Source organism: Phyllostomus hastatus, unplaced genomic scaffold, assembly GCF_019186645.2.
Source record: "Phyllostomus hastatus isolate PE091 unplaced genomic scaffold, TTU_PhHast_1.1 phas_contig_80, whole genome shotgun sequence".
Taxonomy (NCBI): Eukaryota; Metazoa; Chordata; class Mammalia; order Chiroptera; family Phyllostomidae; genus Phyllostomus; species Phyllostomus hastatus.
This window is the reverse complement of record NW_025333960.1, coordinates 46,550,652-46,567,358: the sequence shown is the minus strand read 5'-3', so window position 1 is coordinate 46,567,358 and position 16,707 is coordinate 46,550,652. Positions and strand designations below refer to the sequence as shown.

General features: G+C 53.8%; 1 protein-coding gene across 2 annotated transcripts in view; it reads left to right on the top strand.

Moving 5' to 3' along the window:
• The window catches only part of ALPK2 (alpha kinase 2), a 100,795-nt gene extending 84,596 nt beyond the window's left edge, over positions 1-16,199 (top strand). Inside the window, exons 12-13 of one of the 2 annotated variants that reach the window (XM_045849992.1) lie at positions 791-839; positions 16,091-16,199. In XM_045849992.1, the coding sequence (XP_045705948.1) occupies positions 791-839; positions 16,091-16,115 (74 nt within the window). In that variant the 3' untranslated portion in view covers positions 16,116-16,199. Of the gene's footprint in view, positions 1-790; positions 840-9,698; positions 10,487-16,090 lie in introns of those variants that run through there. The other variant, XM_045849991.1, reaches the window with a different exon arrangement.
• The last annotated feature ends 508 nt before the right edge of the window (positions 16,200-16,707 follow it).

Genomic DNA, 16,707 nt, shown 5'->3' with positions numbered 1-16,707 from the left:
AAAGAATGAGAGAGTTTCTTGGCCACCTGTGAAACGGGCTTTTAAAATGCTCACCAGCTCACCCCAAGCGCGGTGCCTAACTAATGCAGCTCACAGGTGCACAGCAGGGAGGCAGGGCTGCCGAGCCAGCCCGCCAGCAGCCCGGCCTGTATTTCTGCCGCGGTCCAGGCTCTGGATCAGAGCCTTTACCTCCTCGGGCTCCCTTCCTGAGCCTCAGAAAACAGAGCTCTGCAAGCTGGCCGTCAGGTCAAACCTCAGGGCTGGCTTTGGCGCAATGGCGGCTCCTTTGTCCACAGCCCAGACTGGTTTCTGTGCTGCCAGGCCCCTCAGTGAGCGGGTCACCTGCTGACCGGGGTGGGAGGGTCCAGCCATCCCCGCCTGGCTCAGATAGAACAAGTGTCAGGGCAAGCAAGACTCAGGACTGGTGTCTGGCTGGTGCAGAGAGACTAGCAGGTCCCGTGCCTTGCCCTCAAAGGCCCGTCGCGAGGTTGCGATGGCGAGACCGAAGCAGAGGTCCAGCAGCTTGGAACACGCGCCTTAGCTACCGCCCTAGAGAGGCGGGCCTCCCCGCAACTGCTGCGTCTGCCGAGGCCTGCCTGCCTGCGCTGGTCCGGTCCGTGAGGCTGACGCGGGTCTGTAAGGCTGCTGGCCTCGCCAGAAGGGGGCCTCTGCTCATGGAGCGGGGGAGAGTGTGTGTGGGCGCAGGAAGGGGCCGCCACGCCCCGCCCCGTCCTTCCCGGGGGGGCCCCCTGTCTGACCCCGCTTCTCTCTCTGCTCTCCCTTCCTGTAGGCGTGGGAATGAAGCTGACCGACGTGGGCATAGCAACGCTGGCTAAAGGGTGAGTAGGGAAAAAAAAAAATCAAGTGCATCTTATCCTTCCCCTCTGGGCTCCCCAACACCTTCCGGGCCGACACGGCTCCACCGATGTGGGCAAAGCAGGCTTCCTGTCCTACCGGTGGGTGACCCATGTGCTTGGGACGAGTTCAGTTCATTTCTCCCGCTTACATAAAACATCTGTGGACTTGGTCCTCCCAGGGAAACACATCTGGGTCCCAGCGTTGGAACGACAAGAACGCTGCAAAGGCATTTCAGGATTAATTACTAACAGGAGTGCCATGGGGAGACGCCGGCGTGGTTGGGGTTTCTTTTAACTACGAATGTTCCATTTTTGCACGTTTAACATCTTCGCTATTAGAAGCGTCAATAAAAATATATATATTTATATAAAAATTATGTATATATGTCAGTTGAATGCAGCACATTCAGCTTGCATATTTTTATGTATTTCCCCCGGTTTTTCCCCAAAGTCCTTCAGGCGGCTCCCAGACTTCCAGGATGGTTACAGGGGCAGATGGCTCTGGCAGGGCTGTGCTCAGCTAGTAACCGGCTTGTAGCTGGTGGTTGTTTCCCGGTGCTTGCGCGGAGCGCGCCCAGACCTGACAGCGCGGCCACAGTTTTCTGGCGCGTCTCTCGCACACTGCGCCTGCTCGCTGCCTTGCGTGACCATGGCCCAGAAGGCAGGCTCCCGCGGTTCCTGGTGGAAACAGAGCGCTGGGTTGGAGCCACCGTTGCCTTGCCCACGGCTGCTGTTGCCAGGCACTAAGACCGCTTGTCGGGAGAAGGCAGTCGAGGGCGAATGAGTTGCAGAAGGGATGGCTTCTGTTTGAAAATGCAGGTGCTGTTATTGTTATTGTTGTTTTGTTGTTATTGTTATTGTTATTGTTGAGGTTGGGTGAGGCCAACTAATCAGGCAGGAGCCGCTCGCTGTTGAAAAGACAGTTATTACTCACGGTTCCGAGAGGAGGGGACAGGCCCTGCAACAGCGGGGGGGGGGGGGGGCGGGGGGCCCTCTGTCAGGGGGCAGGAGTCGGGAAATGTGGGTGAGGCCCCTCCTGTGGTTTCTGCAGGAAGGGATGGGTGCGAGGGCTTAAGACTATCTAGTGTGAACATTTTCAGTGGTCTCCGGTGTGTAGGGGCTGTCCCTAGTTGTCTGGTATCCGCCCTGGGGAGAAAGTGGCCCTGATTGTGAAACCCCAATAGAGGTGGAGGGGGTGGAGGGCTCTGGATCGGTTCATTTGCATATGAAAGGCATTCTAGGGTGCCAATCAATTACTCTCTCTAGGAATTGGCCATTCCTGGGGAGGGGCAGCCTCTCCAGGTCCAGCAAGGCCCCAGATGTCAAAGCATCAGAAATACAGCAAACAAAACCTTATGGCTAATACAGAACCTTGTGGCTTTCTCTCCCGGGTGGTAACGACTTATCTGCGTGAGCTTTCTGGTTATTTCAGCTCATTGGCCTCAGCAGGGCTCTAATGAGTAAACTCATTTCCGACCTTAATGAAGGACAGAGTAAAGTAGAGGGATTTGGGGAAAAAGTGGAGCGAGGACGCTTTTTTTTTTTTACTCCTCACCCGAGGAAATGTTTATTGATTTTAAAGAGAGAGCGTGGCGGGGGTGGAGAGAGTGACATCGATTGGCTGCCACCTCCCGCGTGTGCTCCGACTGGGGACCAAACCTGCGACCCTGTGGTGCAGGGGACGATGCTGCAGCCCAGCCCCCGGCCAGGGCCGCTCTTTCTGGTAACCTTCCTTCTGGTCCGTGAGTCTGAGTCGGTGGATTGGGTTTTAGAACTGAGATGCAGTTTGGATATTTTTCTTGAGAAATTGCTCCAAATAATAAAATTTTGTGTTGGCACTCTCTCCATCCCTTGTGCTGAACAGTGTCCTGAACATCGGAATTTGGTTATGGCCTTGGGCTCGGGATACGGCTGGTCGGGAGCGGGTGTGATACAGGGGGGGACACAGGGGTTGTAGAGAGAGACTCGGGAGGCAGCTCTGGTCCTGCCGCTGACCCCGATTCCCCTGCGGGCAGCCCTGCTGCGGGCGGCACAGGAAGTCGTCTGGCCTGTGTGATGGAGAGGGCCACTGGACATCCTGGCTGTCCAGGGCGGTACCGTTGCCCACATGCGGTCCCAGCAGCCCCTCCAGCTAGGCCTTTGTCCTGGACAGGTTCCCCCGTTAGAAAAGTTACACAGCGCCCTCATTTAGGAAGAGATGTCTCTGGACCCCAGAAGAATTTCCTGAGTTAAGGTTTCCTTGAGAGACGCTATGTTCTCTGCTGAATGTTGCGAACCCAGGTGTCATCCAGACCCGGCCTGAGTGCTGGGATCTTGTCTGACCTCGACTCAGCCGGGACTCTAAGTTCTCGCAGCCACTGATCGAGAATTTAGTCCGATCGAGATCGGACTTAGCCCAGATCGAGATCTGGGTCCCCCAGCTAATCTACATCTAGCCCCCGAAGCTCAGTATGTACTTGATAAATAACAGTTTCCTTTCCCTGCCATGCCTCTGCCTGACCCCAGACTAGTCAGATTTCATACCGTCATTTAGAACAACTGTCTACCAAAACAGAGCAGAGACTTGCTCAAGAAGTTTCAAAGCCTAAGACAAGCTTAAGGGTGTGATCATGGAAGGTGTCTTTGGAAAGCATCTTAACCGCTTCCGGGGACCCAGATCCCATTTTTTCTCCTAATTTAAAAAGAAATCCAGTGCCTTGGTTTTGTTCTCAGCTTTCATGTGACTTGTCTGGCCTGGGACAGCTGGGATGAGACCCATTAGGGTGACTGTTGGCAGGAGCCCAGAGCAAAACGTCGTCTCCAAGTGTCACTTAGCGCCTTGTGTCCTGAGGCCGTCAGGGAGCAGCTGGGGGGGGGGGGAGGGGGAGAGGAGGGCACTCGGCTGTGGAGCCAGACGGCTTTGGGATGGATATCAGATCGTCCTGTTTATTGTGTCCTTTTAGACTTTTCTCTTTTCTTTAAGCTTTTCCTTTTAAGTCACAATCCCCCCCACCCCCCTCCAAGAAACGTTTCTTAGCTTAGTTAAAAAATACTGATAAAAGGGGAACCTCTCATCGGAGTGCAAGGGGTGGTTGGCAGGTCCCTTTGGAGGCCCCTGGGAACCGCCCCGCTCAGGAGTGAAAACCAGCAACCATGTCCAACCTTCTTGCTTCCCAAAGGAGGAGCAGGGGGTGCAGGAGGGGGAAGCCCGGCTTACAGGCAGACGCTGCCTGAAGCAAGGCGCCCTGAGGAAAAGGGCAGCTCCTCAATGTTCGGAGGCCAGATTTGACTGCGAACCAGTGCTGCAAAGGGGAGCTCAAACCATGAGGAAAGGCTCAGAAAGGGCTCCGATTTGGAGGCAGCTTGCAGCTTGAAGCTTGCAGACAGGCCGAGAGAGGTCCCGGGGGGTGGGGGGGGGGTCGAGCAATGGCGAGTGGGGGAGGACGAGGTTGGGGAACGTGGCCGAGGCCTTCCCTAGAGCAGGAGAGAAGGCGGATGACGGAGCATTGAGGAAGCTCATGCTCTTTATTCCCAGCTAACACCCTTCCCGTGCTCAGTGCACCCTTGCTGGAAGGGGAACCAGCTCCGCGCAGGCAGCAGTACCCGTGGTCTTTTAACCTCCGTGGGAAGATCCTGAGTCTTGGCTGGGAGAGGCATAGAGCAGGCAAATAGGACTTATTTAATAAGAACTAATAATACTAACGAGCATAAACCGTATTCTGAATTAGTTGAAACAGGAAGGAAACATCCTCCCAGGTTTGGCGCCCACCCTGTCTTGGCCAGCCGCGGCAGGATCTTCTGCAGGCAGCGGGGCCCCTGGGTCACTGAAAGGGAACTTTCCCTGTCGCAGTCTGGACCTTGGCTGCAGACACCCCCATAAACGCCACCTGTCTTGTTCCCTTGTTCAGTGAAGTCAGAGAGTATGGCGCTATTTTGAGGGTAAAGAGTTACCTATAATTTTGTGAGATAAAATAGGAAACTGTCATGATTTATTTGTTGTAATGCAACTTCCCCTGGAAGTGTGATTTTAAGCATGTGTCCTCTTCCTCCTGGGTGCCAACCCCCGGGCCTCAGGACCCACTCTTTCGGCAGGGCTGAGTACAGAAACGGCAAGTTGCAAAGTTTGGCAGATTGGATTGTTGCAGCATCTAATAATCCACTTTTTAGGCAGACCCAACAAGACATTAACTGTGGAACCTATTTCTGATTTGAAATTGTGCAGCCATTTAGGGCTCTCTGGAAGGGAGAAAGAAAAAAAATGCCTAATTCTGTAATGGAGGGTTTGAAAACTTAACCTAACCAAACCCCAAACCAGTGTAAACCGGTGCCCGCCTGCTGACTTGTGCGCGCCCCATTGCGTCCGGCAAACCCACGCCCCGGCCCGGCCAGCGGCTGAGTTTTGGGGAGATGGCGCGATTGCGATTTAACCACCAGAGGGCACCAGAGCCAGTAGTTTTGCCCTCTGTTGTCTGCCCCGCCCACCCGGAAGCCTATTTTACGTTGCAGAATGAAGCAAAACAAAGAGATGTACCCTGAGCAGGTTTCTTCCCTAAGCACTGGACCAGGACTTTTTCGGTGTGAACAGCCACAAAGGGCATCCTTCAGTGTGGCCACTGGCCAGCATCGTGCCTTCCTGCCTTTGGAAGAAAGAGCGAGGAGCTGTAAGGCGCATGGAAACTAAATCCAGGAGAAGCCAGGACAGAAGCGCGAATGGCCTGCTCCCCACGGAGGGGCGCACGTGAGGCGGTGAAGGCCCAAATAGCAGGGCAGACGCGCCGTGAGGACGACGGCCTGGAGAAGGCAGGTTCGACTGGCCAGCTCTGGCCCTGTGAGCCCCGAGAAGGAGGAGAGATTCAAATAAACTCCCGCATTCGGTCAAGCCCTAGTCTTCTCTCCCGCGCATGCACACACCAAACTGGGGTCTTATTTCAATGCCGCACCCCTGTAGCCATTCCCCATACACTAACATTTTCTTTAGAAAGGGTGTGGAATGAACACTTGGGTGATTCACAGCTTCTGGCTTTTTCTGTAGAGAAGGTAGGAATTCTCTGTAGGTTTTTCTTATCTCACCTCGTTCTCTTTAAGCGAGGCCTTTATGAAGGCAGACACGATCTTTGATTTCTTCGACACAGCCAGAGCTGGAAGTTTCTGCAGCCTTGCTCTGCCCTCCCCCTCTCTCCAGGTGTGTTTGGAAACTAGGAATGGCCCAGGAAGCTGTGATCAGCTGAGCGAGAAGGTGGTCATGCTGTCAGCGGGCGATTTTTGTGTGAGTCTGAAAGGCTCATCCGTTATCAAGATGGGAGGGAAGAAAGGGGAATGGTTTTAAAGCAAGAAACCTGCCTAGCACAGGTTCAACCCGTAGTGAATTCAGGCTTACCTGGGGGACACTGTGGGTTCGGGTCCGGACCACTGCAATACAGCTGGTCACCATCTTTTGGCTGGTGGAAGGTCTCGCCTTCGGCCTGTAACAGACGCAACACCTGTGAAGCGCAGTAAAGCGAGATGGGCCTGTACTGAAGAAACCTGTGTCGAGTGAGGGCGGGGACTGTGGAAAACAGCCTCCTAGCTCCCCGCAACGGGGAACGTTACAGCGCGATTTTACCATGTTGTCTGACACACATTTCAAGAAGAAAAGACACAGCTGTGTTCCAGTTTCAGTACAGAAAAGTTTCCCAACCTGAGAGGGGTGGCTGAGGCCGTTCACACTGCTGTCGGCCTCCTCGCTGCTGCACCCACGTGTTGGACACGCACACCCCACCCCAGACCCGCCATTCTAACAGGGTCCCTGGGCAATTGGCGTGCCCCTCCCATCCAACAGAAAAGAGAGTTGAGAAAAGATTCCACTGGGGGATGCTCAGTGGAATCGATGGATTGCTCTGCTCCCGGAGACAGAGAGTGAGGACGAGTAGGTTAACAGCAAAGCTATGGGCTAGAAAAGTGGGCTGGGTTGAGGTGACGGACAAAAAGATCCAGTTAGTAAAATCCCACACTTTTAGAAACTTTTAGAGCCAGAGTTTCTAAAAATGGAAATGTGTGGAGAAGTTCTCAAGTGCAAGGTTCTTTATCCCATTGTATTAGTTCTGAGGGCCACCATAACAAGTTACCACAAGCTGCTGGGTGGCCTAAAACAACAGGAGTTTATCATCTGACGGTTCTGGAAGTCAGAAGTCCAATGTCCAGGTGTCGGCTCCTGCTGGGGCTTGTGAGGGAGAATGTGTCCCAAGCTTCTCTCCCGGGCGTGGCTGCCGGCCCTTGGCATCCTTGGCTGGTGCACGCATTTCTCCAATCTCCACTTCCACCATCACGTGGTCTCCCCGTGAGTTCACAGCTGTTCTCCTCTTGTGACGTAGGCAGCCACCAGCAATAGTAGATTAAGGACCCATTCTACTCTAGGGTGACTTTACCTTCATTACATCTGCAATGACGCTATTTCCAAACAAGGCCTCATTCTGAGGTTCTGGGGAGGACATGCCTTTTGGAGGGGACACTAGTCAACCCGTTGCATCCACACAACAGGAGCAAAGTGGTGAGTGCCTGCAGTGAGAATCCTGCTGGACGGTTGTCATGGTACTACGCATCTGTGGTCTCCTCCCATCCTGCAGGTGACAGATGATACATGTGGCAGACAAGCAGCCACAAGCCAGGGAACCGGTACATCCCATTGCTCGGTGTCACACTAGAGCTTGGTGCAAGTCACCTCGGGGCTCCCCGATGGAGAAACGCAAAGGATGCGGCTCTATTTTCTCCCCAGGCAACGACAAGGGCTGCGGGTCCGAGGGAAGAAGGGCCACAGCAGAAGCCGGGCCGAGACAGGGACCAAACTGAGAAAGGAGAAAGACTTTCCATTCTCTAGATGCTGGACATCAAAACAAAAAAAAGTCCAGTGTTGCCTGAAGTTCAGAAATGTGGTCTGGAGACCCCCTGGGCCGAGGTAGCTCTGAGGATGGGGCTGGTACCCATCCATTTGTTACGTTGGCCTTCATTGAAAGCCCCCCCTGGACAGGTCCTTGGGCAAGGAGCAGTGTCCTGGGAGAGGCCAGTCAGTGCAGGGGAGGCGTGAGGAGGGGATGCCGGGAGGAGGCTGGACAGCAGAGCTGGCGTGGAGCAGGCCAGGAGGGCTCCCCAGCAACGCACCCGAGCCGATCTGTCCCGGGTCCCCACTGCCTTCCTCTGGCTTTCAGTGAGGGCTCCAAAGGCAGAAAGAATGTGGAAGAAAAGAAGGAGCCCATGTGTAGTGAAAAGCCTGGGCTCCTATGTCCAAACTCAGCCTTTTCCGTCCCAGGGGGCGGGAACCAGTGTGCAAGGACTCACTTGTCACCTGGCATCGCACACGCGGCCGCCGTGCAGTGCTGAAGCAGCCACGGGTGAATTTTCTAGGTGGTCGTGGTGTGAATTAGGGATTTTTCCTCTGCAGAGGCTAGATGCTGCCTGGACGTCTTAAGAGCCTCATGGCAGCCTGAGACAGATGACCGTGCTTGTTTCCAGGGCTCTTAGTCGGGGAGGCCGCCCCTGCCCCGACCTTCCCGGTTTGTCTGAGGAGCTCAGGAACGGAGGGGAGACCAGCAAGGCCTCGGTCCAGCGCGGGGCGGGATGAGATGTCCCTTCAGGCCCAGGCGGCCTCACGTCCGGCCGGGGAGACGCAGGCAGGCTGCTGGCCCGGGGTCAGCCTTTCCCACGGTGTCCTTCCTACAGGAGAAGGCGGAGATGTGAAGGTGATGGTTGGCAGCACAATTTTATCACCCAGCTAGCTTCAGCTCCTGTCCTGGGCTGACTTTTCCTTCAACAAGGGGGCTTGGCTTTTACAAATGGAGCCATTTTTTAAAAATAAGAAAATGGACTGTGGACTCCCAGGGGTAGAGCTCTTAAAAAAAAGTTTTTTAAATTTATTTTTAGGGAGTGGAAGGGAGAGACATCTACGTGTGGTTGCTTCAAGTGCGCCCCCTACTGGGGACCTGGCCTGCAACCCAGGCATGTACCCTGACTGAGGATTGAACCAGTGATCCTTTGGTTTGCAGGCTGGCACTGAATCCACTGAGCCACACCAGCTGGGACATCATTTCTTCCTCTCCACCACCCTTCAGACAGCTTTCTTGATGGATCTTGTTCATCTGTGGGTGGGCAGGAGACTTGGGGGCTTATCTATTCAAGGCGGACACTCACCCACCATGTTTGGGGTGTGAAGACACAGTCATTTACAGTTTATTAAATGTCCCAGCCAAAAGGGACAGCCCCTTAGCCTACTCCCACCCAGGCAGGAGGCCCACATGGTCCCTCCTAGAGCTTGCTAGAGTCCAAGGCCCAGAGTCCCCTGCTCCTGGGGCCAAGGTAGGGTGTCACAAGAGAGAGCTCTGCTGCAGGAGGGAGACTTGGGGGGCTGCATCCCAATCTTCTCTCTCCCACCAACTTGCTTGGTTTTCTTAGGCTGGTCCCACGGCCTTACAGCCTGAATTCATTCAACGGTAAATTGAAGGGTCTAAACGAAATAATTTTGTCCAGTGCCAAAGCTCTAGAATTTTCTCTTCAGAACCTCAGGGTGAAAGGGGTGTCTTTCAGATCACCAAGAGACCTTCTAATGTTTATCAAGACGGTCCAGCACTGGTCACTGTGACTGAGAGGAAGAGGACAGTCGTCTCCACCTGTCCGCACCCAGCACCTGCGTATTCGTAGATTGTGACCAAGGGTTCTTCTTTGCCTTAATTCCACGGGGTTGGCTTTCTCTGTCAATAGTGGTGTCAACCACTGGGCCATTCTTGCCGAAAGTGGGAATACATACATTTCCATACGCCATTAGTTTCTCCCCTCAAAGGTTCTTTGAAAACCGGTGAAGGGTCCCGTTTTCAAAAATTCTGTTTCCTCCCACAGGTACAAAGGATTCAAAGGCAACTGTTCCATGACCTTCATTGATCAGTTCAAAGCGCTGCACCAGTGCAACAAGTATTGTAAAATGCTGGGGCTGAAATCGCTTCAGAACAACAACCAGAAACAGAAGAAGCCAAACGTCCCGAAAAGCAAAAGTCAGCCCAACTCCACGACGGCGAAGAAGGCAGCGTCTGGGACCCCGGCAGAAAAGAAGACCTAGCACCCCGTGGGAACGAAGGGGTGCCACAAGCAGCACGTGGTCGGTTGTGTGGGTGGGCGTTGGACAACTCCCGGAGAGAGCACGGAGCCCGCAGAGAGGGCTGCGACAGCCCGAGTTCCCCGCTGCTTCCGAAGCCGGCGTCTGCTGTCTCCATGACAGTGCCCCGGGAGCAGGGTTTGCAACCAGACTAAGGGAGGGACTGCGCCCAGGGTCGGCCTCGAGGACCGTCTGTCTTTGTACATGCCTGCAGCACGTTTACCGCCCTCGCCTTAAGTGTCGATGTGTGTATTTGGCACGTGGCTGTGTTGTCCAGGACATGGTGCTGAGCAGGGTCTGTTCACAGCCCAAATCTCACCCCCGCCCCCCGCTCCCATTCCTCGCCTCGAGATTCCCAGACATGTCCAGCTGCTACGTGAACAGAAGATAGGAATCCCTGTATCAGGTCCATCTGTCCCACTAGTGTCAAATGTGCTATTGTGGCTGGCGGTGGCTTTTTGGAACACGAGGCCATTTCCCATCCTTATTCACACACCCAGTTATGATGTTCTGTTTCATTAAATTCATGTTTAAACAAAAAGCCTCAGACACATAGATGAGCAGACCCTGGTTCTGTAGAACTGGTGCCCGATGCCACGTTCCCCCCGGTCAGTGGTTTAGTGATTTGCAAATATGCTTAGTGGAGCAGGACGTATTTGCATCTGCGTTTTTTTTTTTTTGATGAGTCGAAGTCCCAAGTTCACACCTGGGGGTCACCGTGCTGCACCCTCCCTGGGTTTTGACACGCACCTAATGGCGTGTGTCCTGCGTAACAGCATCACACAGAACGGTTTCACTGCCCCAAAATCATTCCGCAGGCTCCTCCTAGTCAGCCCTCCCCCTAAAGCCCTGGCAACCACCGGTCCTTGACTGCCTCCAGAGCTTTGCTTTTTCCAGAATGTCATAGAGTTGGAATCCCGGAGTACGGAGCCTTTGCAGATGGTTGGCTGTTTCTTAAGATGATTTCAGCTACTCCCTGATCGTATTTCAAAGGATGGTTAGGCCTCCTCTGAGCAGCGTGATCAATGCTTCTCAAGTTCAAAGCGCCCATAAATCACCTGGATCTTGTGACATTTCAGGCTCCGGCCTGGTATGGCCAGGGGCCGCACTCTGCGGGGTGCCGAGACCACGGGTAGCAGGGTGTTGAAGTGTCGAGGGGAGTGGCCACACCTAGGTCCAGACCCCAGTCTGCTGGAGGCAGCACCCTGCTGCTTCTCCGTTCTGCTCAGTGAATCCCGCCCTGAGCTGCACTCGCCGCAGACACCACAGCCAGCCTCTCACGAGGGGAGGGGCCCGGGCATCACAGAGGGCTCCCGGGTTCTGCTGAAAACACTGTTCTTCTCAGGCACCGGGCTTTTTGGCAAAAGAGAGAACAATGGTGGGATGTTTTGTTTGGAAAAGGGATTGAAGGAGGAAACTCTTCAGATACTCAGATACTTCAGAAACTCTCAGATACTATTTTCAGGAAATCTGCCATCTCCAGCCTTTCTTTCGAGGTGATTTCCCCGGCTGCAAAGTACCAAGTGCTCATTTTTCTACGAGGCAGCCTGCAGCCTGCTTCCCCATAAAGGTCCTACAGATGCGTGTACAGGTAGCAGTGGAATTCTAGAGAGTTCCACCAGAGCAAAAAGGCTCAGGGCACATTTCGATTAGAATTAGTGTAAACAGGGTGGGGCAAAAGGAGGTTAACAGTTATGAGTACATGAAGCAGTTTTTGCTTGTATCATTATTTATTAATTATTGCATTATTCTCCACATAAACAACTGTAACCTACTTTTGCCCCACTCTGTCTATGCACATATATAAAATATACAGTTTACACACAGACACACACAGACACACACACACACACACACACACACACACGATCAGAGTCCTTTCAACAGACCAGGGTATTTTCTTTAGTAACAATTTGTAATTATAAAAATAATAAGAACACAAGCAATTTTTTAAAATTCTAGAAAGAGGCAAAATGAGGAGTCAAAGTCACCCTGTAACCTCTTCCCTCTGAGTGGCTTTGAATCTCACCTCGGAGAGACCGTGGAAGGGACAGGAGTCTCTGCTCCGGCATGGGTGCCTCTCTTCCACGGAGCTGCCCTTCCTCCTCCCGTGGATGCTTAGGTTTCCCCTAAGTGCCCTTATTGGTTGTCGTAATCTGATCTCAGCTGTTTAAAAACACTCGGAGCACCAGGGACAGAAGGGGCACCGCAGTGGGACCTGGCCCAGCCGTGGCTCCTGGGAATCCCTCTGTGGGGTGTGTGGCCATCTGGCTGGCCGCCTAAACCCTGACCTTCCGCTCTGAGCTGAATGGCTCTTTTCCTTGCAGTCGGTTAACGAGTGTGTGGTGAGCCCTCTCACACCAGAGGTGCAGTGCTGGGGTCTCAGAAAGGCCCACATCCACTTTCTATTGATTTTCCCGTTGCTCTGCTGAGCATGGGGTGTTGGGACTCTAGAAACACAAGGAGCGCCCCTCCCGGGCTGAGCTAGGATGGCCTGGTGGGTCCCGCTGGGGATTTTGTACCTGGTGCCTGCAGGCTGGTCATACACATACGTGCTCTGTTTCCTAAAGGGCTCACAGTGGAGCTCTGGGGGCGGGGTGGGGGGGCGGCGGGGGCAGATGACAAAATTAACGCACACGTGGTTACATAGAGCCCGTGTTTTCAACAGCAGCTTTATCGCTGATGAGAACAGCAGGGACGTGGTGAGCTCCCGCCAGTGGGCATCGCGTTCTGCTGAGTCTAATTCCGGACGCGTGTGGATGGCCCGCTCGCGGAACACTTCAGGGGACCTCACCGCGCCTGCGCCTCTCCAGCCCTGCTTCCGATGCACCTCCTATTAGCAAAGGGTTGCGAGAGATTCTCATGGAAAGGAGTGTCCAGAGAAGTAGCAATGACTTCTAATTATAAAGCGCTCTCTTTTCTAAACGGGTGCATACAGTGTTGAGTGTGCGTGTTGGGCGTGTAGTTGACTGGCTGCAGGTGGGAGGAGCCTGTCACGGCCTGGTTCTGGCTGGTATCCCTCGGGTGTGTTCTGCTGGGCTGGGCCTCCTGTGCGGAAGTGAACAGCCTGGCATTTCTCCCCCCACCACCCCCGTTTAGATCTGCAGCTGCCACTTAGGCTTAAATAGTTAAAAAAAAATCAAAGAGACTCAAAAACCTTACCGGTCTCCCAGCACTGAGCTGACATATTCCAGCTCTGCTCCAGCAACTCTGAGCCCCTTGGAGAGCTTCCTGGTTCTGAAACTTACATCAAGGTTGAAGGGCAAGACGGATGCCAGGTTCACCTGTGTGGTCACGTGAGCACGGGTTTCAACTTTTTTTTTTAAATCTTCACCTGAGGACATGTTTGTTGACTTTAGAGAGAGGGGAAGGGAGGGGGAGAGAGGGAGAGAAACATTGATGCGAGACAGAAACATCTATCGGCTGCCTTTTGTATGTGCCCTGGCTGGGGACCAAACCTGCAACCCAGGCATGTGCCCTGACTGGGAATTGAACCTGCGAGCCTTCGGGTTACTGATGATGCTCCAACCAATTGAGCCACACCGGCCAGAGCCAGGTTTCAACTTTAGGATGTGACAAGCAGATACGTACAGGTTCTCATTTTCCCACTAGTTTAAATTCGGCTTTTCTTGAGAGGCCCATATGGTCCCAGGCAGAGATCATTGCAGGAGCTTCCCCGTCCCCCGGCCCCACCCCCCCCAGCCCCCACCCCAGCCCCTCCGCCCAACAAAATCACGCTCTTGATCAGATGTAATCAAGAAAAGCCAGTCTGTGTGCTTCCGTTTCAGGGCCCAGAAGCATTAGGAGCAATTCGAATGGGATATCTCACCTCCCTCTCCCTCTCCCTCCCATCACTTCCACTCTTTCTACCACGTCTACATGGGATGATAAGGCAGGGGCTTCTTCCCAGCGATGTCACCCACAATTCTTTCCTTAGTGTCTCTTCTTTAAAAATGTTTTACTTATTTATTTTTACAGAGAGGGGAAGGGAGGGAGAAAGAGAGGGAGTGAAACATCAATGTGTGGTTGACTCTCACGCGCCCCCTACTGGGGACCTGGCCCGCAACCCAGGCACGTGCCCTGACTGGGAATTGAACTGGTGATGCTTTGAGCCCGCACGCAATCCACCGAGCCACACCAGCCAGGGCCTCTTTCCTTAGTGTCTTATCAGTTTCCTGGGGCTGCCTTTTTTCTGCCCAGCCCTCCTGTGGTATGAACCCCCACATCCGAACTGAGCAAACTGTCCCCTGACTGACCACTGATTTCAAATCCCAACACCACCTTGTAGGCTCTGTTCCTTCCCTCCTAGATGCCCCCGCGCTCACGCCAGCTGTAACGCAGTACATGAGTGACTTACTGTGTTTAGTGTCCCTCTCCCCCATTAGAAGGAGAGCTCTGTGAGGATAGAGACCTTGACCTCATTTATTTCCTGATGTGTCTCTAACATGTAGAAGTGCCTGGAGCATAGTAGATGCTTAATAAGTTTCTATCGGATCGATCCCTGTCCACCCCTATTTATCTATAAATATCTGCATCTCATTCAAAACAGAGGGGTGAGCTTCAGAAATCATTTTACTATTCACTAGGGAAAGGAATACAATAAAATATCACCTGAAATGACCTACAAGGATGCATGAACTATATTTTCCCCCATTGCCGATATTAAGATAAAAGTAAAATGAGAAGGAATTGTGTCGTACAACGGATTTATATAATAGGTATTTTCCAGGGTTCAGTTTTCAAGTCATTTCGCATTGCTTTATGGGCCCCTCTCTGTTAACCCCAGTGCCCCCACCCCCACCCCCAGTCTAGACTACCGGAGTTTTAATAATCTGGCCGCACGTCCCTTAAAAACTCTCCCTTTCAGGCACCAAGGGGCCCTCCGGCCAGAACCCGGCCCAGCAGCGCTGACGCACCCGCCTGCCCTATCTCCATGCTGCCTCTGGGTGTGTGCGGCTCTGACCGCTTGCCCTTCCAGCTCCCGGTTCCCTTTCCATTCTCCACCTTTTTGCAAGAGGTGAACTTGGAGAAGGACATAAAAGTTGACGATGCTCAGCAGACGGAAGAAAGAAAGGTCCCTCCACAGGGAGAGTGTCCAGAGACGAGGCTCAGAAGCAGGCAGGGGAAGACCATCTCTGGGCGACAGCAAGCAGGCTCGCCTGGCGAGGCAGGAGGACTTCCGTCGCAGGAGGAGGGAAGAGCAGGCTGGGGGCGTGGTAGAGGCAGGGGCTTTGCTAGTTGGGCAGAGACCCAGGCTTGTTGTTTGTGGCTTTGGAAGGTGCTGGGGAGCGTAGTGCTTGCCCGGGAAGGAGGCAAGTTGGAGGCATGTGGGACATCTCTGGGCCAGCAAGCAGGAGCAGCTGCTGGGGAACCAGAAAGACACCGTGTCAAAGCAGGGCACAGGGGCCAGCCATGGGAAGCCGGGAGTGACCCGCGGATGGCAAGCAGAAGCAAAAGCAGCACAGAAACCACACTAGGTCGTTCCACTCCAGCATCTGGAAGCTTCCGTCTGGGCAGCTTCTCCAGGGCTCTGCAGGGCAGGGCCCAGCGCCGCATCAGGTCACTCCAGCTGGGAGGGACAGCAGGACAGGCATCGCCTGGCCGATGGGGGGAACTCCTGCCGTCTCCATCGGGTGGAGGCGCTTCCGCGGTGGGGGGCCGTGGTTTGCAGGGAGCCCGGCTCACTGCTCAGGATCAGCCGACCACGGGGAAGGTTGCCCTTGGTAACGGGCGCACTTGGCACTGCTGAGGCTTCCCGGGAGGTCATCTGCTTTGTCATCATTTGAGTCTGTAGTTACCCATCTTGCTCACGACACGGTCTCGAAGGTGGATGCGGTCTTTACTATTGTTTGCACGGCTGTGTTACAGCAAACCCATACATCAGACCAAGCACTCACAGCACTGGGCAGAGACGGCTTCCACGTGATGTGTCCCTGTGCCCTGGGTCAGTCACCTCCCCCCCCCCCCCAACCCTGCCCGTGCCAGGCTGGAGATAAGGAAGAAATGCCACTCCCGCCCCTTTAAAAGGCAAATAAGGCACATTTCTCTGAACTGTTGGAATACTCCTTTCGATTTTTACCTCTCAATGGGTTTTTTTCTAGCCACTACTTCCCTTGGCTCTCTCTTTCTTATCTTTCAGATCTCTTCTCAGAGGCGCTGTCTGAGGGACCCCTCCCTCACCAACCCACCCATTCACTCCTAACCTTGGCTGAAGACGAGGGACCTTCAGACACCAGGGTGCTTGGCCCTCCCTTCCCCCACGCTCCAAGCTGCCCCTGCGCCTGTGCCCCTCCTCGTCCCTCTGCCCTGCTTCGCCTTGACAGTGAAAAGCCTTTTGGGGGAGAGAGAGTTGTCGTAAAAACTATACTTTGTTTTTCGCTCTTTTTCCCATTCTTACTGCAACATTGTGTCTCTGCCTCCCCACGACCAACACAGTTCACACAAGGAAGAGAGAAAAATGTACGCTGCGATGTTGTCGTAAGACTCGTTCTCTCTCCCAATGTCCTTTCCCCCTTCTTCTTTAGCAACAGACCCCACTTCAGGTGCCTGGTTACAACACTGCTCTTCCCAGGCTCCCTTGCAGCGGCGGGAGGTCCGGTGTCACAGTTCTGACCAATGGGATCGAAGCAGAACCTCCAGCCGGGGCTCCTAGGTGTGCTCTTTAACAGGGATTGAGTGAGAGAGCAACTACCTTTTTTTTTCCCTTCATCCTTCAAGTTTTTCCTTCCTGGAACACAAACTTGAGAGCCGGCGCTC